This window comes from Epinephelus lanceolatus, chromosome 17, assembly GCF_041903045.1.
Source record: "Epinephelus lanceolatus isolate andai-2023 chromosome 17, ASM4190304v1, whole genome shotgun sequence".
Lineage (NCBI taxonomy): Eukaryota > Metazoa > Chordata > Actinopteri > Perciformes > Serranidae > Epinephelus > Epinephelus lanceolatus.
This window is the reverse complement of record NC_135750.1, coordinates 10,495,288-10,522,500: the sequence shown is the minus strand read 5'-3', so window position 1 is coordinate 10,522,500 and position 27,213 is coordinate 10,495,288. Positions and strand designations below refer to the sequence as shown.

At 41.8% G+C, this 27,213-nt stretch overlaps 1 protein-coding gene across 5 annotated transcripts in view; it reads left to right on the top strand.

The window, feature by feature from the left end:
• kcnq5a (potassium voltage-gated channel, KQT-like subfamily, member 5a) overlaps positions 1 to 27,213 on the top strand; it is a 160,645-nt gene that overhangs the window by 98,104 nt on the left and 35,328 nt on the right. For 4 of the 5 annotated variants that reach the window (XM_078160662.1, XM_033613298.2, XM_033613299.2 and 1 more), the window contains exons 2-8: positions 10,293 to 10,383; positions 12,037 to 12,163; positions 13,915 to 14,090; positions 17,473 to 17,598; positions 20,660 to 20,770; positions 20,943 to 21,038; positions 26,836 to 26,930. In XM_078160662.1, coding sequence (XP_078016788.1) covers positions 10,293 to 10,383; positions 12,037 to 12,163; positions 13,915 to 14,090; positions 17,473 to 17,598; positions 20,660 to 20,770; positions 20,943 to 21,038; positions 26,836 to 26,930 — 822 coding nt within the window. Of the gene's footprint in view, positions 1 to 10,292; positions 10,384 to 12,036; positions 12,164 to 13,914; positions 14,091 to 17,472; positions 17,599 to 20,659; positions 20,771 to 20,942; positions 21,039 to 26,479; positions 26,569 to 26,835; positions 26,931 to 27,213 lie in introns of all 5 variants that reach the window. The other variant, XM_033613301.2, reaches the window with a different exon arrangement.

Here is a 27,213-nt window from a genome sequence, read left to right as displayed (position 1 = left end):
CCCTCCTTCCGTCTTGATTGAAAGGGTATGCATGGTTGGCACAGAAAGAAAGAAGGAAATAGATAATGATACCAGACAGTATTGTGCGGAAAACCCTGACCTTGCATGTACCCAATCCGTCACACACACACACACACACACATACAACACACACTTTCTCTTCTTCCCATTCTCGGATGCTTATTTCATGAAAACACAGAAAGGAAACGTGTGCCCTTTTATAGTGTTCCTCAATTTTTATCATAAACATACTTGTTCATATTTACGTGCTACACACATAGACCAATTTATGAGCTTCAGAAGCGTCCTTGCAGAAGTGTAGATTTACAGTCACACATTCTGCTGATAGTTTGATGCTTTAAAATCCTCTCCCACTTAGATGTGTCTTCTGAGGGGCAATTTATCATCCACATGAAAATGTAGAGTCAGATATTCCTCTCTCTGAAGTTGTGTGTGTGTATGGAGTGTGCTCTGGGGCTGCGTGTGTATTCATGCATTTATTCACTTATTTATTTATAGTGCATATTGGTGTAAACAAAACATTAATTAGTTGGCATAGGTTGACAGATTTTTTTTACCGCCTTTCTTTCTAGTCTTTATGCTAAACAAGGCTATCTGGCTGCTGTTGGTTACTACATATTTAACCCTTTGAACCCTGAGCAACTGGCTTGATTTCTTATAAAAACATGGGAAGAAGCGACAAAAGAAGGACCGATCCAATCAATAGCAAGAAATTAGCAAAAAGAGAAAATTAGAAAGAAAGAAAGATAGAAAATTAAAAAGAAGCAAACAAGGAAATTACCTGAAAAGAGTGCTTTAAAATATAAAAAACATCATAATTTTTAAATATATAAAATAAAGTATGTATAAATATATAAAATATGTAATATAATTTTATAAATATGATTATTTTGCAACATAATTTCAAAATTCAATAATAATAATAATAATAATTATAAATACAGTTTTTTCCCTTTTTCTTATTTATTATTATTATTTATTATTTATTATCCTATTTTTTATTTTTTAAACAAAAAAAAAATTAAAATTAAAAATTTGTGGAACATTTCTCACCAAGTTGCGTTTTGCCTTTCTTCCCATGTATTTTTTTTAGAAATTGCACCAATTTGCTCAGGGTTCAAAGCTTTAAATACTCAGTACGAAAGGAGCCTGAAAGCAGCGCAAGAAAAGGGATGTCGCTCCAGGTTTCAAAGGGTTAATAGACAGATATGAGCATGGATCAACCTTCACATAACTCTATTTATTTCTTACAATTTAATTGAAATCATCCATGCATATTGCCCACCCCACAAACTCTGGCCTTGTTCAGACCACCCACCTAAATCAATTTTTTGGCATATCCACATTGTATCTAGACTGGTTTTAGAAAAACACCAAAAAGATAATTGAAACAATTTGCAAACTGAAAACCACAATTTAGAGTCACCAATTAACCTGCATGTCTTTGGACTGTGGGAGGAAGCTGGAGTACCTGGAGGAAACCCACGCTGACACGGGGAGAACATGCAAACTCTGCACAGAAGGGCTCCCCCAACCTGGGTTCAAACCAGAAACCCTCTTGCTGTGATGTGTCTTACATCAGACACTGAAATAAATTGTCCACTGGCTGCACCACAACTTGATAGCCCGATTGTTTGGAGGGCGACACAATGGACCTCTGTTTTTCATGCTTCTGCACTGAAAAGCCGCATCACCACCAGTATAGATAGTTACTGATGCCTATATAGTTACCACAGTAACCGATCCACATAGGTTGGCGATGTCTGGACACACAAACATGATCTGATCACCTGCATAAACACCATAGACAGTCTGTCACACAGATCTGATTTAAGAAAGTAATCTGATTTGCCTGCGGTCTGAACATTCAGGTGACATTTGTGGACACCATCAAACGTGGCATTGTGCACTGTTGGAATGAAAGGATTATCTGACACATTGTTACATGGAAATGTTGGTGAATAGAACATATAGAGCAGGTAGTTTAGTTTGGTAAAGTGCAGGATGAACATTTGGTCAAAGTTTAATAAGGAACACCATTTAAAAATCTGTGAATTGGAAACACATTTTTCAGTGTGCCATGTAACTGCTGCTGGTTTCTAGTTGTGTGCATCTCCTGCACTCCAAGATATCACGCTCGTCATGAAATTGCCTTTGAAGCCTGTGCTGCAAATCTCCAAGGACCCGATAACGCACACTCACCTCCTGTGCTCAGGCTTTTCGTCCGTCTTCGTCAGCTGGTAGAGAAGTAGTGCAGGATTTTGGCTGTATTTGGTTTTCTCTGTGGGTCCTCAGGTCATTCATCAGCATAAAGTCAGAGGCAGTTTGTCAGCTACCATATGCACCAAAGTGGCCGCTCTCTCACAACTGGAACTTGTCTGGAGGCCGCCGAGGACGTCAAGCACCAACTTTACCAGATGTTGGTTTGACATATTGACGACAGAGCGGGGCAACACTCAGCTGAGATATTTAATAAGAGGAATTAACTGACATTTAGAGTGGAACGTTCAAAGTGCGTCACATCCGCGCTGCCACTGTTGAATAATATGACAGCTGTTTAAAGGTACTAAACATCATGAAACAGCTGCCAAGCATCAAGACCAGTGTGCGGCCTTAACTCCTGGGTGCTGTATTCTAGTTTTTACAACTTGATACACATAGGAGGCAAGGCAGCTTTACTTGTATAGCATATTTCATACACAAGGGCAGTTCACAGTGCATTACAGAGCAATAAGATTTAAAACATCATAAAGGATACAGAAAAGAGGAAGAAGATTAAAAAGATATAAAAGGTAAAATGAATTACTAAATGATCACCACTAAGAATAGCAAACGTGCAGACAAGAGGTGCAAAGATAAGAGATTATTTAAAATGATTTCAAATTGAGTGTAATAATAAGGTTGCAGTCATCACAGGGTGGACTGGAGTAGGCAGTGTAAAAAAGTTTTTAGCTTAAAAGAGGTCAGAGTCGGGGCTGTCTAACATCTTTCAGGTTTGTGCTGCATGATAACAAAACGCTGCTTCACCATGTTTTGTTCTGACTCTTGGGGTGGTCAGTAGGTCGGCCCCAGAGGATATTAGAACCGGAGTATGGTGACCTCAAGCGAGGGAGTGAGGGTAGAATGGAGCGTGAGATGGATCAGCGGTTTGGTGCGGCTTCTGCAGTGATGCAGGCTCTGTACCGGATTATTGTGGTGAAGAGGGAGCTGAGCCAGAAGGCGAAGCTTTTGATTTACTGGTCCATCTACGTCCCAACCCTCACCTATGGTCATGAGCTCTGGGTAGTGACCGAAAGAATGAGATCGCAGATACAAGCAGCTGAAATGAGTAGAGCCGCTGTTCCTTCGTGTTGAAAAGGGTCAGTTGAGGTGGTTCGGGCATCTGATCAGGATGCCTCCTGGGTGCCTCTCGCTGGAGGTGTTTCGGGCACGTCCCACTGGTAGGAGGCCCCGGGGCAGACCCAGAACACACTGGAGGGATTACATATCTCATCTGGCCTGGGAACGCCTTGGGGTCCCCAAAGAGGAGCTGGAAAGTGTTGCTGGGGAGAGGGACGTCTGGGGTGCTTTGCTTGGCCTGCTGCCCTCGTGACCCGGCCCCAGATAAGTGGAGTAATGTGGTCATATTTCCTAGTTTTTGTCAGGGCAGTAGCAGCAGCATTCTATTAAGCTGAAGTTGACGAACAGCTTGTTTTAAAAGTCCTACAGACAGACCATTGCAGTGATCTAATCTGCTGGATATACAGGTGTAGGTAAGCCTTTCAAGGCCTTGCTTTGACATTATTCCTCTGACTCTAGTCGTGTTTTTTAAATGGTAGTAGGCAGATAACGTTATGGATTTGATGTCCATTTTACAGAGTAAAATCCCCCAAATCACTTTGTAAAATTAACTGAAAATGCTTGAGATACCGATCCATCACAAACATTTCATCAAAGTTTACAATAAAAGTTAAGTGAATAGTTTAATATTTTTGAAAAATAGGAATATTTGCTTTCTTGTTAAAAGTTAGATGAGAAAATCAACCACCCCTATGTCTTAACAGATGATATGCGATGATTAAGACTTGATTGTTTGAAGTGCTGCAGCTCTGAAGGGACTCTTCTTCACCCACTCGGCAAACGTCCCATTATTCAGAACTATTGGATAAAGGTTCATGAACGCATAAAAACCATTACCTGGATTAGCTTTGAGTTCTGTCTGAGGCTGTATGTTCTCAGTGACCCACACATGACATCTCACTGTGGAGCCAGGGGCTTTATTCAGACCAGTATAATGGTGGGAAAGCAAATTATAATGAGACACTGGAGGACACAAGGTGAGGTTCACAGAGCTGGCGAAAATTGCATCATATGAACAAATCTCTCTGAGTTGTAAAGACAGGGCGGAGAAATACGTGGTGAAGTGGAGAAGTTACTTGGAGTACATTGCTGGTGTGGACGTATCTTGAAGTGCATCATATGCCATGTGTGTGAGCTCTCTACCAGCTGCTTGTAGATCAGAGAGGACTGTGGTGCATATTTATGTAGGAATATTGTGTTATTGTTTTTTTATAATTACTTGTGTACTGTTTTTTTATGCTTTTTTTATATTATCACTTTATAAAGTTACTGTGGATTTTTCCCCCTGTAGTGTATGTACATATATTTGATTTGTTAACACTTGGTGACACTGTTTGTGTTCAATAAAATATTAATGGAAAAGAAGAAGAAAAAAGATTTTACAGAAAAACTGTGGTGCTTTAACTTCTCAAACATGGCCACACAGACATCTGTATTACAGCAATTCACCTCTGAGTGACTGATCAAGAGGCTTGTCTACCTGGGGACTGATCAATGTAACAGCGTTATTGATTGCATGTGTCATCACACTCCCATCATTCAACAGCAGCTTCACGTTGGCCTGTGTGCACCCTCGGAATAATTCCATCATGAGTTGAAATACAGGAAGAGGTGGCACACAGATAGAAATCACACAGTGTGCATGAGTGCACAGTGATATTGATAACATGTTTAATGCATCTAAGATATGATATGTAAAAATGTGCCAATCTTATTAACTCAGATTAAAAATGTGGGTCAGAGTGCACATGTTAATTATTTCTCATCATCATGTGTGAACATGATTAATAGTTAATCTCCGTCAGTGGGTGGTTTTTGTATCTGGTTCCCTCAAAAAGGAAAAATACAGCTATGGGAGACGTCATTTTGAACGTGACGTAGGAATCACAGCAGAATAATAAGTTGTACATGTAGCTTCTGTGTGTAAATTGCAGGAGCTATTCAGTTTCATATGATGGGCTCATTTTGCCCAAGGCTGCAATCACAGTCATTGTGCACAGAAGTAACACTTTAGGTTTTCATTCAGGCACACGGTATTCAATTTGGTTCTTTCACTCTGTTATTTGTTCACTCAAGGCCTCAAAATACATAGAGAGAGCAGGAACATGAGGGTTTTTATTTTTTATTTCAAGCCTTGAACAAAAACTTTTTTCAGATGTGATTTTTTTTGTTTAATTTTATAATTGCTGGCATAATGTGATTGATTTCATGTGCACTGACACTGAACTGAGCTTTTTATTTTACCATATTAAGGTCTGTTATTTGTGTGAAAATGAAAACTCAGACTCAGGTGGTAACTAACAGACAGTTCAGTTTGTTCCATCTCACTAAATTGTTCAATGTCAACAAGGGCTGCACAATATATTAAAAACGTACCTTCACTGAGCGATAAAGATATCACAAAAGACTGCTTGAACTGTGATAAATAGTATATTTACGCGTGCCATTTATTCACAAGCTGCGTGTCAATATATTTGGCCAACGAGATGGAGATCTATTGTCTTAGATGCCCAGATGTAGATGTGAAGGAGTGATCATGAAAACCAATCCCTGCTACAACAGCGGCGTCTAGTGACTTTAGGCCTGCTAGTTTGGAAAATATTTCTCGTGTCACAGAAACTGCTAAATGTGAAACGTGCCTGTGGATATTCTCATTCATCCAGGTCATAGTTATCTCTTTGCCTTGAGATAAATGTGAAACACGTGTTATGGATGTCATTCTCATACTGTTCCTTGACGTGTTTTTGTTCTGGTGCTCTGCACTAGCCTCGCGTCACCAGGCTCTTCACATAAAGTGGAGAGCCTGGTGATGATTCACTCTGAATTTTGTCTGGATTCTGGTTACGGTCTAGAGAGCGGATGCCGAATTCACCAAATTCACCAAATTCACCAAAGTAAAAATATTCACCAAAGTAAAACTTTAAATTCTGGCGCACCATCGATTTGGGGTGATGAGGGGTGTAAGAAAATTGATTAACTTAATGGCTTGGGGCTTTTCTAGTAAATTACTTTCTTTAAATTAAAGTTTCACCACATTTTTATTAGCTTGGTGCTTTTATTTTGACGGAAAGGCGCATCCATCGAATTCCGGATCCTGTCTCACTCGCCCTGGTTCCGGTTCCTTACCAAAACGGCCACTAACAGCCCCAGACTACTCTGCACAGTTCTGACACCTGTCCACCCGCCCACCTGCTCTCCGAGCCCGGTCTCACTCTGCGAAAAAAAAGCGTCCTTTAATGTCGGCATGATATGCAGCCGGTTGCCGTTATAGTTTAGCTGCGCCCGGTGGTCTTGGGGGGAAATGCAGCCGGACAAAGATGAAAGTTAAGGCAGCAGATGTCCAAGTGGGAGGGTCGGAGGGGTGGTGGATGGGTCCAACAAACTGACTTTCACCCGGGAGACTAGTGTTTGTGTCCTGTAAGATTTTAAAGCCAGATCCTGTTCTTTTTTCCTAAACCTAACCACGTGTTTTGTTGTTGAAGAAAAGAAGACAATGCATGTAACAGGCAGAACTTCAACAACCAACGCACCCACCATACCTTACATGTCGTATTTGGATGTGGAAAGTCCATGACCAAACGTTGATATGTGACAAGGTTGGAGTGAGGATGTGTTGGCTCTCATCCTCAGCTCTCTGAACTCTGTGCGCCACTGCTTCCTGGTAAAGTCAGTGGGGAGCACAAACGTCCCGAAATTGTGAATATATAGGATATTACTACAGAAGTTCCTGTTATCTTACATCCAAATGTCTTGCTGTGACATTGTGATAATGTGATTGTGTTATCGATCAATACTGTATTGACTCATGTCCATGATGACCCAATGAAGGATTACTGTCCAGGTAACGCACTGGTGTCATTTTTTGTCTCACTAATTTCAATCTGCAAAGTAACTAACGCTAATAAATAAATGTAGTTGAGTAAAAAGTGCAATATTTGTCTCCAAAATGTGGTGGAGTAGAAGTGTAAAGTTGCATATGATGGAAATACTCAAGTACAAGTATATCAAAATGTACTTAGCTACACTCCTCACTCCTGTCAACACACGAACATCAACACCACAACTGGATGATGTTTGTAGATCTGCTCTCCAGGCTGTCTGTCTGTCTGTCTGTCTGTCTGTCTTTGTGACAGTAAAGAGCTATTAAAGAAGGAGCCAGTATCAGATGCAGATGTGGGATGGATGTTAGGAACCATCAGTCCTCCTCTGCTGTAACTCAGCCACAGCTACACACACTCGTCACACACACACACACACACACACACACACACACACACACACACGAGCGTACGCCTTTTTCATATTCCTCGTAGATCACGTGGAAAATAATTGGTGGCATCAGTCACACCGGAGAGTCAGGCGAGAGGAGAGACAAAGTGATGGTGAGGGTGTCCAGAGAGTCAGAGAGAGAGAAGTGAACCCAAGCAGAGACTGAGAGATGGGAGACGGAGAAGGGAGGCGAGGACGAGGAAGGTAGACGTAGAGACAAAGAGCATGAAAGATTAAAGAGAAAGCAAGACAGAGAGGGATGTGGAGAGGAGAGGGGAATAAGGCTGGAACATATTCTGTACACAGAAAACAAACACTCACAGATCTGCAGAGATCAGAAGACAGTAAATATCATAAGGACAGATGGCATCGCTCAGAGAGAACAGCAGGCCGGGGCTGCCAGCCAGTGCATATGTTGCCTGGAAGCTTCCTTATGAATTTTAATTTGTATTTGCTCATTAACCAAGTTACCATATGACTTACATGGGGCTAAGAGGTTTTCTTCTGGGCAGCAGAGGAGGGGTATTTTGGGTCAGGCTGGCAGTGAGGAGGGATCTCACTGGACTTAAAATGAGGAATGATGTAATCTGTGTTTACATCGAGATTAGAAAATGTCTCGTAGAGAATTCTTCTTTGACTGTAGCGTTATCACAGCTCCAACTTCCACTCTGGTCCTGATAGGAGCTGCAGTGTAACTGACCACAGGCTGAATCACAGATCTACCAATAATAGTGAGTAATTTGAGCTGGGACAGGTCAGCGCAGTCTCAAATGTGTTTTGGAAAAGAGAGGGAGGGGGCAGCTATGGAGGATGCTCCGTCTCCCCAGGTTTGGTGTTTGGGCCTGAGTGGTGGAGTCAGGAGGGTGGCATCAGAGGAGCGGAGACTGAGGGAAGGAGTGTGGCAGTGGAGCAGGTTGGTGAGGTAGGAGGGGGCCTGGTTATGAAGGGCTTTATGAGTGAGGAGAAGGACTTTGGATTGGATGTGGAGATTCTGAAGGACAGGGGTGATGTGATGGGTGAGCAGACGGGCAGCAGAGTTCTGGATGCATTGGAGTTTATTCAGGACTTTGGATGATGTACCATAAAGAATGTTGTGACAGTTGTCAATTCTGGATGTGATGAAGGCATGGATGAGAGTGTCAGCAGCAGTGGGGGAGAATGATGGGCGAGGCTGAGCTATGTTTTTTAGGTGGAGGAAGGCAGTACTGGAGATTTGATTGAAATGTTTTTCGAAAGAGAGGTTGCGTTTCAGTACATCGAACTGGCCTCACACCTGCAGGCCCAACACGTTCTTATCCAAAGATGTCACATATCTCTGCTTTGTCAGTGGACGTCATGTTTTCACATTACCTGCTAGGTATCCTCCCACGTCTGCTGTTGACGTTCCAGGACACTGCTACCAATGCTGGGATGTCCACAGAAGCACATGGTTAGCTTTAGGCAACAAAAGCATGCAGTTATGTTTTGAAAAGAACATCATGGTTTGGCTCTACATTACCGAGTGAAAGTCTGCAGTTTGTTGGATTTTGCAGTTTCTTATATTATGTCGTTACCAGCAGCATTTCAACCTGATGCCATCATACTGCATATCATACTGCTGTGACAGGTGCTATCCAGCCAACCAGCGGTGTATCTTAACACCACGAAAAGTTACATCCAGCTGCGGCGTATCATACTGCTGCAAAAGGTGTCTTTTGGCATTGGGTGTCTGACACTGAAATCATTGACAAAGCTGAGGTATTAAACGACTTTGGAATGATTTTACTGACTGCATGTAGCCACACCAGCTCAGGACCTCCACATCCAGCGTCTTCACCTGCAAGATCAATAAAGAACAGCCACCCGAACAGTTGATGCAACAGTTGGTTTGCACAACATTCCATCGTAACCAACACGTGTGGTTGTGAGGCTGGTTGGATGTGCTGCCAAATTTAGGGAACAACACTGGAGACGACTTACGATAGTGAACTGAACATTAAGTTTATGAGCAACAGCTCTGGTGGACACTCGTGCAGTCACTGTATATTTTTCTTAATTTTAGTTAACTGACCCTTTAATAACCGCAGTCCTATGTCTGTAAGGTGCAAGAGAAAGGATGGCACTGTGCAGTACAAAAGCATCACAACAGTGGTGACGTCACTCCAATAATGCTGCCAAAAATAACTTTCAGATTTCTGCTGTTGAGAGATTTTTCCTCCCTGTTCAGCTCTAAGTGAATAATTGGACCACAAATCAAACAAATACCACAATCATAGCCTGCGGCGCTGTGTCAACTGCTTATTCAGCCAGTGTTACTATGAGAGGGATTAGTTTGTGTTCAGTCCATTCATACAGTATGTGAATCAGCTGAATCGCCACGGTAACAGTAATTTAATAAAGCCTGGTGAAGCTTTAAACAGTCTTAGCCTGGTCCCAATAATGTTTGGTACGGTTTAAATCCTGCTTAATGTAGCCTGGCAGAGGAGAAATAATCACGTCATTTTAGAGCTTGCAGGTTCAGTGTGTGTGTGTGTGTGTGTGTGTGTGTGTGTGGCTACAGATGTGTGCATTACCTGAGCTACTGAGCCAAAACTCGTTATTTAATGATTCGATTTATTATGCACAGCTGATTTGTGTGTGTGTGTGTGTGTGTGTGTGTGTGTGTGGGCATTTTGTCTCCACAGGTTCATCCTGGTGTTCGGATGTCTGGTTCTCTCAGTATTTTCTACAATCCCTGCTCACCAGGAATTCTCTGCACACTGCCTGCTCATCCTGGTAGGACGCACATGCACGCACGAGAGCACACACACACACACACACACACACACACACACACACAGAGTAAGTGTGTTCAATCAGGATGTGTCTCCCAGGGAGGACTTACTTATTCTGCGCTGATGAATTTTGAAAGTTCTACATGATTATGTTAATAGTATTGTGTGTGTGTGTGTGTGTGTGTGTGTGTGTGTGTGTGTGTGTGGTGTGCGTGTGTGTGTGTGCATGTGTGTGTGTGTGAGTGATGCTCATGTCTGAATTAGAAATGCTGATTGTGCATCCTCAGCACTGTAATGAATTGTAATAGGTCCCTCGCTACTCAAGATCAAAATCAAGCTGTTACAACTCAATTGAAGTGAACAATCTGCGCTTCAGATGTGATTAAGCAGAAAATCACGGGGACAGCGGGGCGGAGGGAAGGAGGGAGGATGTAGCACAAATAAACTAGAAGCAACAACACATCCATCTTAAGTAGAAACACTGTTTATGTACAGAGCAGTGCGCAGACGTCACAGGGTCACTTTACTGAAGCCACATAAATATGAATCACCTGTTGTAGCAGCCTTGGAGACAGTTTTGTTTTCATTTGCCCAGGTTATGAGATCCATCTCTGAATTTCTGCTTCCACTCCAATAACATGGAGGAAAAGGATTCAGTGTGCTACGCTTTCTCGCTACCGGCTGTAGCCTGTTTCCTAAATTGTTGAACTACCTTTTAAGGAAATGATTTCGCAGTTTATTCCAACAAATATAAAACAAGGTTAGCCCTTCTTACTGCAGACATCTTTAACTGTCATAGCAGGAAAAGCTCAGGTGTAACTAATAACAGTGAGGATGGCTCTGTTCCACTGAAGTGTCGCAGTGAGTCAAACAAGTGAGCCAGCATGCGTAATAAGAGGACCCTGGAACTGGCACACCTAAATGGAATACAGCCAGTATTAATGTTATTAATTACGCCTATTCTTTCCCGCCAGGATATGACAACATGTTGACCATGTCCAAAAATGATAGTACAAGTAATTTATTAAACATTTACCTTATATCGACCTTTGAAATAGTAAGACAGGAAATTTTATTTATGAATTGCCCTTTTCAAACAAGAGTTACAAGGTGCTGAGCAATAAAAACTTGAAAGAAAAATAACAAAGCTGAGAAACAGAAGATAAAAGGTCTTAAAACTACACAGAGAAAAACAGTATAAATGCATTAAAACTGCACAGAAGGCAAATACACGTTACAAAACAAAGTGCTTACAAAACAAATTAGTTTTTAATAGCTTCGTAGAAATATCCACTGACTCTGCGTTTTTATAGGTAAGGGAAGATGGTTTCAAGGACTGAGAGCTAAAGCTGCAAATGTGCGGTCAGCCTTAGAGGTGAAGTTAGATTTTAGGACTTGATCAGAAGACCTGAGGGATTACGGTGATCCCACAATAGCCAGGAGACACAGTAATTCAGAAATGTAAAGCTGATCCAGCTGGTGTAGGTGATTAAAAGACTATTGTTATTAAAAGAATGCAGCAGATTGATCTGAGAGTGTTTTCTGTAGGCGACAGCTACAACTGCCTTTACTGCCTGTGCCTCTGCATCTGTAGCATTTAAAGGTTTAAGCATGTGGGTGTGTGCGTGTGTGTGTGTGTGTGTGTGTTCTGCAGGAGTTTGTGATGATTGTAGTGTTTGGTCTGGAGTACATCATCAGGATATGGAGTGCTGGCTGCTGCTGTCGCTACCGAGGCTGGCAGGGACGCCTCCGCTTCGCCAGGAAACCGTTCTGTGTCATAGGTAGGTCTGTGTGTGTGGGTGTCACAGTGTGTCACTGACTGTCTAAGCAATAGAAGGTATATGCTGTGTCTCAATTTGCATTCTTCTGTACTTATCCTTGCCATTTAAAGTGCATAAGTGCATTTACACTGACAGGTGTTGCAAAATGCAGTGCACTGTGGTGTAGTCTTGGTCCCATCATGCCAATGTAGCATAAAGGGAAGGCACCACCAAAAAAAATGGAAATGCAAACACGTCTGCGGATATTTTGGCAAATTCGCAAATTGCCATTTATTCTTTAAAACCTGAGCAAATTAGCTTGGTTTCTTCCACAAACATGGGAAGTGGGCAATGAGCAATGAAAAAAGAAATGACCCAAAAAATTAGCAAGAAATTAGTAAATTTAGAAAATTAAAAACAAGAAAATTAGTTAAAAAAAGAGGAAAAAGCAAACAAACAAGGAAATAACCTGGAAAAAAAGAGTTAAAAATTTATAATAATTCTGTAGCATGATTTTAAATATTTAATAATGAATAAATAAATGAATAAATACAGTTTTTTCCTAGCTATTTTCTTTCTTTCTTTAATTTAATTTAATTTAGTTTATTTTTCATTGTACTTATATGTGTGTATGTATGAATTTTGATATGTGTGTGCATGTGTGTATATATATATTTCTTTTTTCTTTTATTATTCTACTTATCTACTCTTATTTTTTCTTTAACATAACTTATTTATTTACAACTAAACTTCCATTCCATTCTGTTGTCTTGTTTTGAAAAATACTGAACAACATTTTCATAATTTATAGCTATTATATTTTAATGCAGAGACGTTGTTCAATGTTCCTGTCCTGTTTAAAAAAGGGGGGATTCACACTTGTAATTATGTATTGTTATCTGTCTATTCCTAATAAAAAGGATTAAATAAAAAAAAAATATCTCTAAATCTATTAATTTTTTGCAACTTGTGGAACATTTCTCACCAAGTTGCTTGTTGCCTTTTTTCCCCATGGTTTTTGGAGAAATCGCACCAATTTGCTCAGGGTTCAAATGTTTAAATACTTGGGAATGGCGTCCGAAACCAGCACAAGAGAAGTGATGTTGCTCCAGGTTTCAAAGGGTTAAAAAGAAGAAGAAGCAGCCAAATGTTGCAATCGCCATATAAATGAATGATAACTAAATAAATGCACAGCCATGTTTGATTTGAGACAGCACTACCCTGTCAAAATTCACACACCATGCAAGTAAGTATGCAGTGGACACAGTGTACTACATGGAAGTGTGCTGATGGAAGTATCCCAATTAAGACACAGCAATGGTGTGTTTCTATTTCACTGTTTACCTGTAGTTTAACAGTCAAACATTTATTGTATTAGATCATTCTTGTCTTAGTCATCCCTGCTGATATCACATCACTCTTCAAAACACTTTAAGTTTTAGATTGACAGTCAAGTTTTTAAAATGTCCTCTTGAGATGTTACTGACATCAGAGGAGAATAAAACATCCCGTCAGAGGACAGTGGTTCTCCATCCTTCAGCAGGGAGGAAGTTTCTGTGCTGAGAAATATCAAAGAAGACAAAGTGGGGTGTTTTAGTGATGGACTGACAGAAGAAGACTAATAGAGACAAACAGCTTGTAGTGAATCAATAGTTGTTTTAAAGGTGATGGATGGACGGGTGGATGGATCCAGAAAGTAGGTGAGTCAACCACAGTTCCTGTTACTAATATTGTGGAACCTGTGACCTTTAATTTTCTCTTGTACTCCCCAGACATCATCGTACTCATCGCCTCGGTTGCCGTGGTTTCAGCCGGTAGCCAGGGTAACATCTTTGCCACCTCTGCGCTGCGTAGCCTCCGTTTCCTGCAGATCCTGCGCATGGTGCGCATGGACCGCAGGGGAGGGACCTGGAAGCTGCTGGGATCTGTAGTGTATGCACATAGCAAGGTAGGGCGGTTTGAAATGTTTGTTTATTTTCTTTTAATCTATTTATTTTAGTTATGTACCTGTAGCACTTTTAAAAAACAGACTGCCAGTTTAGAGACAAATATTTGGGGGTCTCATTTAGGGATGCACCGAAATGAAAATTTGTGGCCGAAGCCGAATAATATAAACGCTTGGCCGAATAGCGAGTACTGAATACCGAATGCCGTTTTTTAGTTTTTGCAGATGAACCCCCTCCAGATTAGTGTTGTCACGGTACCAAAATTGGGACCCACGGTACGAGTAGTATTATGATACCACAGCAAAAATGAGGCAGATGTGCCTTGTGTCATTTATAAAAAGATACATCACTTTTCTATAATACATCAATGATATTTCAATGGAATAAATTACTTATTGACTTATTCATACTTCAAAAACAGCATCAGTAAGTGATTAACATAGGGGGGATCAAAATAAAATAAATAAATGAAATAAAAATCAACCAGCCACCCTCCTCCTCTGACAAGTAAAGAACAGTCCCTTCATAAGTAAAGAACAGTCCCTAAAGTGCGGTGAGGTTTGTGGGCCGTTACCTGCCACAGAGAGAGAAATGTGAACGGCTCGCTTCTCCTCTGATACGCCACATACTGTGTGCCGCCACAGCTTGGCTGTTCAGGTACTTCTGGACAGTCATGACAAGTTATTCACCTGGAGCTGGACTTCTCCGTCACCGGTAAGCCGTTATCATGCACCGCCGTATTTGACAGGAATACGTATTCCTGTCTGTGTCTGTGACCCCCGTTCAACCCACAACTGCCAGGATTCACCTTTAGTTTCAGCTGCTGGTTGAAATCTGTACTCACACAGCGTGCTGAATGATTTATTTTGCTCGCACAAAACTATTTTTAGTCGCAAATGCGAGTGCGGTGACGGACGAGGTAAAATATCGCCACACTGCCGACATTGTACTCTGTCCGTCACCGCACGCTGTTTGATTGCGTTATCAAAAGACGCCGCTATTATTTGGCCTTGCTTTTCACTTATTCCACCGAATGTGTGTTGTTTTTTTTTTTTTGCAATATTCGGCTGAATAAGTCCAGCTATATGTATATATATATATATATATATATATATATATATATATATATATATGTATATGTATATATGTATATACCTCTTTCTTTATATACCTCATTTTGATCGTATGCAATGTTTAGAGATGAGACCTCTGGTGATTTAAACTGGTAAAAACCCTGAATAAAGCAGTTTCATGTTACAAATCAGTGTTAGTTTGAGCTGTTTGGTATTTTACTGTAGACACGTGCCTCTAACCTGGCACCTGCTAATGTATGCTCACCTTATTTCTCAGATAGCTTAAGATCCAGATGTTCAGGAGGTTTTTACTTGGAGCCGAATAATCTGCAGTTGTCTCCTCGTCTCCAAAACAATCGAACCTGGCGATTTAAATCAGTAAAAACACTGAATAAAGTAGTTTCATTTGAAAATCAATGTTTTTCTGATGCTGTTTGGCATGTCACGGAGGGTTCCACTAACTACGGTGGCTGACACAAAAACACAAAAATGTGAATGGTCCTATACAAAGCCAGTGTTTGTTTTTCCCCTTCTGGGCTACTGTAGAAACATGGCGGTGCAACATAGCAGACTTCGTAGGCGAGGACCTGCTCTCTATGTAGATAGGAACGACCCATTTTAAGGTAACAAAAACACAATGATTCTTATTTGTGGGTGATTATACACTGCAGAAAACATACCTATTATATTGTATTCCATATGTGCCAATATATCCCCTTAAATCCTACACTGGACCTTTAAGATAAAGAAATAATTTGGTGAGTATATAAGCAAGTGTGGATAGACTTAAATAACTTTTTTTTTGTTAACAGCGTCAACATGGTATTTGATATTATCTCTTAACAATGCTATACTTTAACATTACTATCATTCAACAATACTATATCATTTCAGTCAGTTGTCGTGTTTGTTTCAAGTCCTTGTTGCCACAGGTACATAAGATTCTCTCCCTTTTGTTTGTTCAACATACGAAGGTGTTATTTGCTCTGTGCCTGCTGCATCTGCTGCTTGTATGTTATATCATGTCCATTTGTGTGTTTTCATGATATTGTACTGCAAACTGTTATTATCTACGGTCCAGTGTGTAGGATTATGGGGGACACATTGGCAGAAATGGATTATAATAACAGTTGTGTTTTCATAACCTTAGAATGAGCTGTCAACAGACAAACCAAGCACTGGCTTTAGATAGGACCATTAGTGTGTTCGTGTCGGCCACTGTAGCTCTCCTACGCACTTGGCACATACAGTACGTTTCATGAGCTGCAATGCATCTGCATCCATCCATTTTCATCCACTTGTCCGGGGCTGGGTCGCGTGGGCAGCAGGCTGGGCAAAGCACCCCAGACATCCCTCTTCCCAGCAACGCTTTCCAGCTCCTCCTGGGGGACCCCAAGGCGTTCCCGGGCCAAATGACATATGTAATTCCTCCAGTGTGTTCTGGGTCTGCCCCGGGGCCTCCTACCAGTGAGACATGCCTGAAACACCTCCAGCGGGAGGCGCCCATGAGGCATCCTGATCAGATGCTCAAACCACGTCAACTGACCCATTTCAAGGCGAAGGAGCAGCGGCTCTACTCCGAGCTCCCTCCGGATGTCCGAGCTCCTCACCCTATCTCTAAGGCTGAGTCCAGACACCCCACGGAGGAAACTCATTTTGGCCACTTGTATCCGCAATCTCATTCTGTCATTCACTACCCAGAGCTCATGACCATAGGTGAGGGTTGGGACGTAGATGGACCAGTAAATCGAAAGCTTTGCCTTCAGGCTCAGCTCCCTCTTCACCACAACGGACCAATGCAGCACCTACATCACTGCAGAAGCTGCACCAAACCGCCAATCCATCTCACGCTCCATTCTACCGTCACTCGTGAACAAGACCCCAAGATATTTGAGCTTCCTCGCTTGAGGTGGTAACTCTCCCCCAACCCAGAGAGGGCAATCCACCGAAGAAAGCTACTCAATGTTTAACTTGCTCCTTAAACCTGGTACCTCTTAGCCCTCACAAGCGCATTGAGTGGGCCGGATTGGACCCTTTAGTGGGCTGGTTCTGGCCCCTGGGCCGTATGTTTGACACCCCTGCACTAAAGCTTTAAATCTTATTGCAAAAAGAGTTTTAAGATCATCCGAGCGAGGAACGGAGGGTGATTTGCAACAATTATATCATAGCAACTAAAAAGAAACTTTATCCCTCAAAGGTGTCAATTCAGTTTGGAGCCAGCGTATCCAAAACATGACATTTATCTCTTAACCTGTGTGAAGTGCTGTATAAAGCTTTATATTTAATGATTTTTGGTGTGTGTGTCTTTTAGGAGCTGGTAACTGCGTGGTACATCGGGTTCCTGGTGCTAATCTTCTCCTCCTTCTTGGTTTATCTGGTGGAGAAAGAATTCAATAAGGAGTTCGCCACCTACGCCGACGCTCTGTGGTGGGGCACGGTGAGCACGCACATATTAATACACACAGATCCACCTCTTAACAGCTTTTAAATGCCCTTTGAATAAAAGTAGTAGTGCTAGTAGTAACTGCTCTGACAGTGTTTGGAGAGCAGAAACAACCATGACTCTTCAAATTGACTGTTAAAATCATAAAATGTGTTTTGAGTAAGTGTTTCCATCCAACTCAGTACAATCACTTCCTTTAATTCCAGGTAGAATCAAAGGCAACATTGGAGTTATGTTGTTTCACTCTGACAACAGTGATATATTTCCATTTACAGTTCCTTTGTGACCTTAATGACACCCGCAACACAAAAACCAACAGGAAGGGCCTTTAGAGTCACACTTGGCTGTCTGTACCGCACTGTTTCCTCCTACATCCAAAACCCATTATACCTTGAAAACACGCACAAACAAGAAGTGGCCCAATCAATAAATTCAATCTTCTGCTGCTGCCAGGTGAGACTGACCCGTTAGGCTTGTGGGACTGACACTCAGACACACTGTGCTCCTATGTTCTGTGGTCCCGGAGCATCTTCTTTGTTGTAGACACTAAAAGCTGTTATATCATTTTGGCGAGAAGGCAAAGTTTAGCCACATACACTTTGAGGATCTATGAGTCAACACAAGAGCTGAGAAAGAGGAAAGTAAGAGCCGTCACCACAGTGGGCACCAGCGACGTAAATGTGCAGTATCCACAGTTTTCTGTGAAGCTGGTTTACATTGGTGCTTCTTTTCTTTTGAAACACAGACTTTAGACATGTGTTTAAATGGTACACAGTGCACCATTCAACACACTCTGCTGTTCTATTCATGATCTCCGAAAGTATCTTAAAGGCACAGTTCACCCTAAAATCCAACATACATTTTTTGTCTCTTACCTGTAGTGCTATTTATCAATCAAAGAGTTGGAGATATCGGCTGTAGAGATGTCTGTCCTCCCTCTAATATAATGGAACTAGATGGCTCTATGGATTGTGGTGCTCAAAGCCAATGTCAACAGCAATGTCTCTTTCCAGAAATCATGACCCAGTTACACAAGATAATCCACCTTGTTGTGAGCAGTTTCATGCAGGAACTATTTTCCTTCTACTGAACTACACCCGCTACCCATTTCACTGCACAGAAGGAAGCATGCGTCTATAGCCCTGTTTCCATCAAACACTTTCAGTATGGTACCTTTGGAACCAAAGTGGTACCTAGACCCTAGGTCCACTTAGCGTTTCCACTGCAAACAGTACTCTTAAATGTGGGCGGGGTTGTTGTCACTCACTGCTCCGTCCAGCACTCACTGTATTTCCTCCTTTATCAGTCTGCACCTGGTTTATCGTCCACAGAACGAGGCTGCACACCAACATTTTCAGAACAAAATAAAACGGGCTGCAGTGAGAGTCTCTCTCCATGGGATATTTAAAAATAGCAGGTTTGTACATTTAGTCCTTCTCAGGCAAGCTCAGGGGTTTAGTGTTGCTGGAGCCCACAGGAACGACGCTCCACAACGCTTTTTCTTTTCTCCAGTGAGTATTGGGATATATGCCGGTAGTCGGCCCACTGAATGAAGTTATTTTTTCTCAGACTCCAGCTGCTGTGAGAGGCAGCAAAACATCCTTTCATTTTATAGTTACAGTTTACTAATAAAACTCTGCACAGTATGAACAGTGGTTACATGAGCCTCAAAACCAGACACAACTCAGCCCTGAGCAGAGTGACCGTCCTCTACTGACCCATCAGACTGCAGTGTTCACAGCTCCACCTTTTAGTACCAGATCTGTGTGCTGGGTACCCCAACAGAGGTGGGACCAAACATGGGGACGGTACAGAATGGTTCGATTGGTAAAGGAGTACTGAACTGACCTGTGCGGTACTACTCGGTGGAAACAGGGCTTATGGCTAGCTCACCTAGCACCACTGAGCTAGCTAATGTTATAGCTGTGCTGAGGAGAACACCATTGATGTACTGTGATGAGCACGAGCCTTTCATCCATGAGTAGATGCACTCTTCCTTCTGAATGGTGACTCGTTTGGCAGGTGTAGCTCAGTAGAAAGAAAATAGTTCCTACATGAAACGGCTCACGGCAAGGTCTGTGGATTATCTTGAGTAATCGGGTCATGGTTTCTGGAAAGAGACATTGCTGTTGAGTTCTTCAAATGTATTCTTTACCACTTGAGCACCACAAGCCAGCTACAGTAGTTCCATTATACTGGAGAGAATGCAGACATCTCTATGGTCGATATCTCACACTCGGCAACACTTGGCAACTCTACCAAAAAAGAAATCTAGACTGATAAATAGCACTACAGGTAAGAGGCAAAATATGAATTTTTGATTTAGGGATGAACCGTCCTCTTAATGCTGTTGAGACTTGGGTTTGAAAAATCAACAAATGTTGCGTTGTAGCATAAAAGCTAATTGATTCATCATGACGATGGCACTTACAAGGTCTCTAAGCTTTTTATCTAGTTGTGTGGTTGACTCATAGTGTTGGGAAGTAATCAAGGTTAATAAACACGTTAGATAATGCATTGTGACTTAATTGGATGTTTTAGTAAAAAATAAGAAACACTAGACTCTGTAATATCAGCTCTCCTCTTTTATTACTTTGCATTTTTCCCCCTTGACCTCTGAAGTCAAGTAATTAGTGGAAAAAAACCAATACAATATATAATACAAATTTGCTAAATGTAGTATGTCCATGGATGTCTGCAAGAAACAGCTTGTGTGTTAGATTTGCTCACAAATCCATTGAAGATTTCATAGAAGAAGAAAATAGCACACCTCTCCGTCACTCTTTTATCACCATTTTGTGCACTGTGTTTCATGTCACCATTTCATTTGACTGTCTGAATGCAGAGCGCCCTATTTCACTGATGCAAAAATTACAGTCATGGACGACTGCAGGCGTCAGTGGTGACACTGAATGATGATTCACAGGAATCAGAAATTGCAGTTTACTGCCCACTATATTGTATTAAATGTATATATGGAGCATTGAAGGAGTGAGGCAAGGACAGATTTCTGACAAAGCCATGGTTACGTGACCACTGACCTCTGATCCTTCAGATCACCCTGACAACTATTGGCTACGGCGACAAGACTCCGCAGACGTGGACAGGACGGTTATTATCAGCCGGTTTTGCTCTGCTGGGGATCTCCTTCTTCGCTCTGCCAGCTGTGAGTCAAATACAAACACACAATACAACACCACTGATTAAATTTATTTCCTCAAAGCTCCAGAAAGCTAATGCTAACAGGAGCAGGGACCATGTTATGTCATTGGGGAAATTTCTACAAGTTTAAAACTCTGTGTGTGTTTGCGTGTGTGTGTGTGTGTGTGTGTGTTCAGGGCATCCTTGGGTCAGGTTTTGCCCTGAAGGTGCAGGAGCAGCATCGACAGAAGCACTTTGAAAAGAGGAGGAACCCAGCTGCGAGCCTCATCCAGGTAGACACACACACACACAGCAAACACATGAGTCTCTGTTGCAGCAGCTGAGGACCAGTGTGAATGCAATACAAAGCATGTTTTTACATGAATGTGTGTGTGTCCTGTCTCATAGCCTCTCACTGTGTCTCTGTGTCTGAATAGAGGCATGAGTGTGTGTGTGTGTGTGTCCACTCTTTAAACTCTGGCTAGAAATATATTGAAGTGTGTGTACGGGTAGTTTCACCATCTCTCATCCTATCAGAGTAAAGGTGTTTCATTAAGAGTGTACTTAATACAAGTGTGTGAGAGTGTGTGTGTGTGTTTTGCCCATCTCTGGGCTGTCAGGGTGTGCAGCCGATGATGACTAAGGGTGTGTGAGGCACGCCACCGTCTCTCAGGTCCAACAGCAACACACACTGCTGGGATTTATGAGCCGTTTCCATGGCGATCAGTCCCTGGGTAGACGCTCCTCCAAGCCGTCAGTCATTGTAATAGACAAGACCAGCTGTATTACTTTCTAATGAACAATAAATATCTGCTGTGGAGTGTGTGTGCGATTGTACGTGTGTGTTTCTCTGTGTTTGCACGTGTGTTTTAGAGTGTTTGTTTCTTTGTGTGTGTGTGTGTGTGTGTGTGTGTGTGTGTGTTCTGTCCTCCTCTGTATGAGCTACCTTGACCTACTTTTAGGAGTTTATCCATCAAATAGAGCACCTGCTATGGTGTTATCTTTTGTCCTTCAGGAAAATCCAAATTTGTACAGTCTGAGCCTCATTGTTTTATCTCAGGTCATCATTTCTATCAGTTATGACAAAAAAATATAAAAAATGTTATTGTCAAAAACGCAGGGATATAGTATGTTGTGTAGCAGCTGTCAGACACAGCTTTAGCAAAATATTCTTGGGGCCAGCAACACGAGCAATCAAGTCCAAAACACTGCAATTAACCCAGTTTTCGAAACTGCATATTTGGAAGTTCAACTTTATTTTGTCCCTGGAGGGCAATCTGTTGTACAGCAAGCAAAAACACATAAAAAGGCAAGAGTGGACACACAAGAATGTACGTACATAACAATCGGGGGGGGGATACATGAATTATTAGCAGCAACTGGAATGAACAAGGGTAAGAAAAGGAAAGCATAAATAAACCTGAAAATCTAAACTGTTACCCAAACCGTCTGTTGTTGAGGATTACATCCAAGTCCTAATGAAGGGTGAATGTAGGCAAATATATATGGCCTCAGTATCCCATAATGCATTGTGTCAATTGTTTAAGCAAAGACCTATCACATGATGAAAGTCACTACAGAGTGTAAATAATGGAAGTCATCAACTTCACTACTTGTTTGAATACCATAGGTGTGGGCTCGAGTCACATGACTTGGACTTGAATCAGCCTCAAGTCACAAATTTGATGAATTAAGATTCTACTTGACCATATCAAAAAACACTTGCAACTGGGCTTGGACTTACATGACTTCACTCGGACTTAAGCACAGACTCATGACTTCAGTTGGACTTGAGCACTTTTGACTTGAAAATACTTGATATCTTCCCCCAAGCCCATCTGGAAAGAGAAAGTTTTAAACATTTTTCCAATATGAGATGAGTTAAATACTACAAGACAGGACAAACACAAAAACTTCATTCTGTTCTGGTACTGGTTATCAGTGCTACATGCTATAAACATACAGTGTCAATACTACTTCTCCAACAAACTTGTTTTAACACAAAAAGCCAACACATTTTTAGAAGCATTCACAATTTTTGTAAAATCAATATATGTAACCAGTGGACTCCAGTGTTGTCTGCGCTGTGTTTATATAAAGAGGCCCAGACTGTGGATATCTTTGGAGGCGATCTACGTTTATACCTGACAACTCTGACAGCAAGAGGTGAAAACAAAATCCTCCATCAACTACAACAATATACATGTAACTCAAGCCCCTATTCAAATGAAGTGAATGAACAAAACACATTTTGTGTAATTATAATACTTACTAATATAAACGTACATTCGCCTTTGTTACGCATATTACTTCTGTATAATTGATCCTGTTATATATATATTATTAATCTGCTGATAAATTGCCATTCCATTTAGTGAGGAGCACATTTTGACTTGCTAAGGACTCAAAACTCAAAGTTTAGGACTTGGGGTTTGAATTACGACTTGTCAGTCTTGACATGGGACTTGAGTACAAAGATTTGAGACTTATTTGTGACTTGCAAAACAATGACTTGGTCCCACCAATGGTATGTTGTCATTTACGGGATGCTACAGTAAATGGAGATTACAGGGATGTGCGTACAGTTTTACCGTAATTTCCTAGTTATACATCATGTGTTTCAGTGAAGCATCAAACTGACCCTACAGCACTTACCTTAGTAATCATAGACAGTGTAGAAGAAGTGGATGTAGCCACCAGGATGTCACCCATTGGTTTGTGGACTACTGTTTAAAGCCTTGAGTTTTTCATTATGGCCATCGCCATTCTGAAGTTTCGGAGGCAGAAGTGGCCATATTTGGAAGAGAGGGTTGAAATGAGGAGATTACGCATTGTTATGCCTTTATCCTGATCGATTGGTGGCGACTTGGCATTGTCTATTTCACCCTAAACGGGACCATAATTTACAAAATGACCACCATGATGTATTGAAGAGGCGTTAAAACTAACAATTTAGACCATAAACTCAATAGAAAAATGCTTACTAGGGTTATAAATCAAGTGAGCAGTAGGGTCAGTTTCTCATACACTTCAATATAATTGCACTTTTCTTGCAACCAGTGGAGTCGCCCCCTCCTGGCCATTAAATAGAATGCGGGTTTGAGGTGCTTTCTGCATTGACATCACTCTTTAAACCCAGTGGCCACATGCACTTCATTTATACAGTCCATGTCAGTGATGCACATGCAGCATTATAAAACAGTGGTTTATTAAAGAGGACAGTAGTGTACATTTGTTTTTGTTTCACTTCCAAATAAGTGGTGTAGAAGACGTGGGTAAAGTGGGGATTTGTTAAAACCCCTCTGATTGTCTCACCGTGTGTTGCTGCAGATCTCAGTTTGAAATCAGTGAGATATTTTCTTACATATTCATGTGAATAATGAATGAAATCTAAACATGGTTTTCCTTGTTAGAAACACCCATCATTTGCTACGCTTGACAAAGACCAGTTGGAGCCCAGTTGATCCTAAATAACCCACTAAGGGAGCAATTAATCCTGCGTGTGTTGATCTTGTTTCTGTTTTATTGGCTTTGTATCAAGCACCTGGTCACTGTCTGTTGTCTGCCAAGCTTATAACATTTTCCTCAGCAGGTAAAAGGAAACTTGGAAGCGGCTTTGATGTGTTAAATATGTTGATGACATTCTGCCCGTCACTTCACTCCCCCATCTCACGCAGCTCTCTCTGCTTTGAACCACTGTGTGTTGTGTGTGTGTGTCTCTCAGTGTGCAGGGCAGGATATTACCACTGTCTTCAGCCTCGGCAGCCGGTCAATTCAAAATTTCACCTGCTATAAATATTTACCTACCAACTGTATTTTTAGAGCAAAACTGAATCTCCAAATGACTTCAAAGTAGTCTCTGGAGTAGCGTAAGTACCAACAGCTAAAATTGACCAACATTTGGCAAGTGGCCGGTGTTAATTTCCCACCCTGTCTGTGTTAAGTGTTTATATAAAGACTTTCCAGTCGTGTCACAAATCTTGTAACCACACCTGGTGCCACTGGAGAGGTCCAGTTGGCTGCAAGTTAATAATGATTCAAAACAAAAAGGAAACAACCTGTTAAAATAAATGTAGTGGATGTAGGTCATTTCTGAAGAATCGGGTACATTTGTTTCCACATGAGGGTCAACATGACATGCAGCCCGAAATTTATGACCTGCAGACTGTACTCAGTGACAAACGTGTGAACACTTCCGTATATGCAGACACCCATAAACAGAATGGTGTGTGTCCATGTTCTAAATTACATTTACGTAACTTTAGCTGGAGTCAAAACCTCTAACTGCAGTTGCATCTTGACTAATAGCAAAAGTCTGGTGAGCACAACATGTCCGTAGATGTTCTGTTTGCTCAGTCTAACCCATCTGTCACAGCCATGATTTAACTTTCAAACAGGCATGGAACATTAGACTTAACCCAAGTGCCAGAAAAATGTTGATATTGTACGTTTCTGCAAACCACAGATACATTACATTTGCACATTATTATGTAGCGGATTTATTGAAACTTTATGTTTCAGCACTGTGGTTAAAGTACATTTAGGTTTAGGCACAAAACCAACTGGGTTATAGTTGGGTAAAGATCATGTATTCGTTTAAAATTCCGAATTTTAGGGGCACAATTTAGGCAAGACAAGCAGCAATGTCTTAGTAAAAAACAACTGCTTTTCATGCCACTATCCCCGCCAATGGGTTGCTACAAAACACCCACGTTTGGAGCCTATAAAGCTGTTGGAAACATGCTGATGGTTTGCCACGAAACACCAACTTTTGGGACCTAAGACACAGATGAAAACACACAAAGAACTCGGCACGTAACACCCACATCTGTAGCCTATAAGGCCGATCAAAATGCAGCAATGACTTGCTTAAACACAACCGGTTTGCGTCTGTAGGTCACCCACGTTTGGAGCCTAAGAACCCAATGGAAACACACCAATGTACGCTATGAAACACTCACATTTGGAGCCTATAAAGCTGTTGGAAACACGCTGATGGGTAGTCATGAAACACCTACATTTGGGACCTAAGACACAGATGAAAACTCGGTCACATTTGTAGCCTATAAGGCCGATCAAAATGCAGCAATGACTTGCTTAAACACAACCGTCTGTACTTTGGCAGCTGTCTCAACCAGGTGGTGCGTCATCCACCGTCTTTTCCACCTTCTGATGACAAAGTCAGCTCACAACACTTTAGAATAGAAGTAAGAAATTTCGCAGTTTTAGCCTATTTGGAGTTTGCAAACACGTATAATGCCAACACCTTTTTCTGGTGACTGGGCTGGTGACTGGCTCTGACTGGTGTTAAATGTTACCTAAGGGTGCTTTCAGACCTAGAATTGTCTTGCTTTGGTCCGAATCAGGGACTAATTTTGTTATAAAGTTGCATAATTGTCTAGAGTTGGTTCGAGGCGCGGCTTCAACTAGAAAACAATGTTTTGATGCATTGGTTGTGAATGAACCGCACTTAGGGGGCAAACGAACTTGAGTTCGATTGAACGAAACCAAACGGGGCAGGTGTGAAAGCACCCTGAGATGGATGGAGACTGGACCTCCAATATGGCTGCCAGCTAGTTACATCCTCTGAAACGCTCTGTGTATGCTACATGTTCTTTTTTCCTCACTGTGTTTGAGCCATTGTGTCATCTGTGTCATGTCTATGTGTTTGTGTGTGTGTGTGTGTACGTCTGAATGTGTGTCTTGTCCATCTTTGCTCCCTCCCCACACTCAGGCGGCTTGGCGTCTGTACTCCACCGACGGTGCTCGTCCCTACCTCAGAGCCACCTGGCACCACTACCAAAGCGCCCTTCCCCCCCTCAGGCATGTATCCCCACCACCACCAGCACCACCACCAGCGGCACCACCATCACCGCCTCTCACTTCCCTCCAACAACCCCCAAACACAATGCATCAACACTACCCCAAAAAACTAATCGGCTTTTTCTTTTTTTCCCTCCTCACCTTCCTTTTCTCACTTCCTACCCAATTTATATGTTCCCTCCCTCGCCCCGTTTTTCCTCCCACACTTTATCCTTTTAATTGTTTCATTTATCATTATTTTATTTATCCTGTCAACTCTGCACGTAGTGTGTCTGGCGTAGTTATGCTGCTGATGAGAACTCGGTTTCCATTGCTACCTGGAAGCCTCATTTGAAGGCGTTGCATACCTGCAGCCCCGCCAAGTAGGTAACAACTTACAGACTTACAAACATGGCCGCTGCTGCTCAGCCCCTTCTCCTCATCTCTTCTCCATCATCTCCATCTGCTTCTCTCCATCAGTGTAGCTTTGACTCTTTTTCCACTGTGTGACTCAGCAGATATTCTGTCATCAGTGTACCTGTAGAAACCTTTTTTTCTCCAGTCTGGGATGGTTTGCTTTGTGCGCATGATCTTTAACACCCTGTACACATTCAGACAGTTAAAGGCCTTTCTTAGTGGCACACTGGAAGTTCTATAAATGTTTAT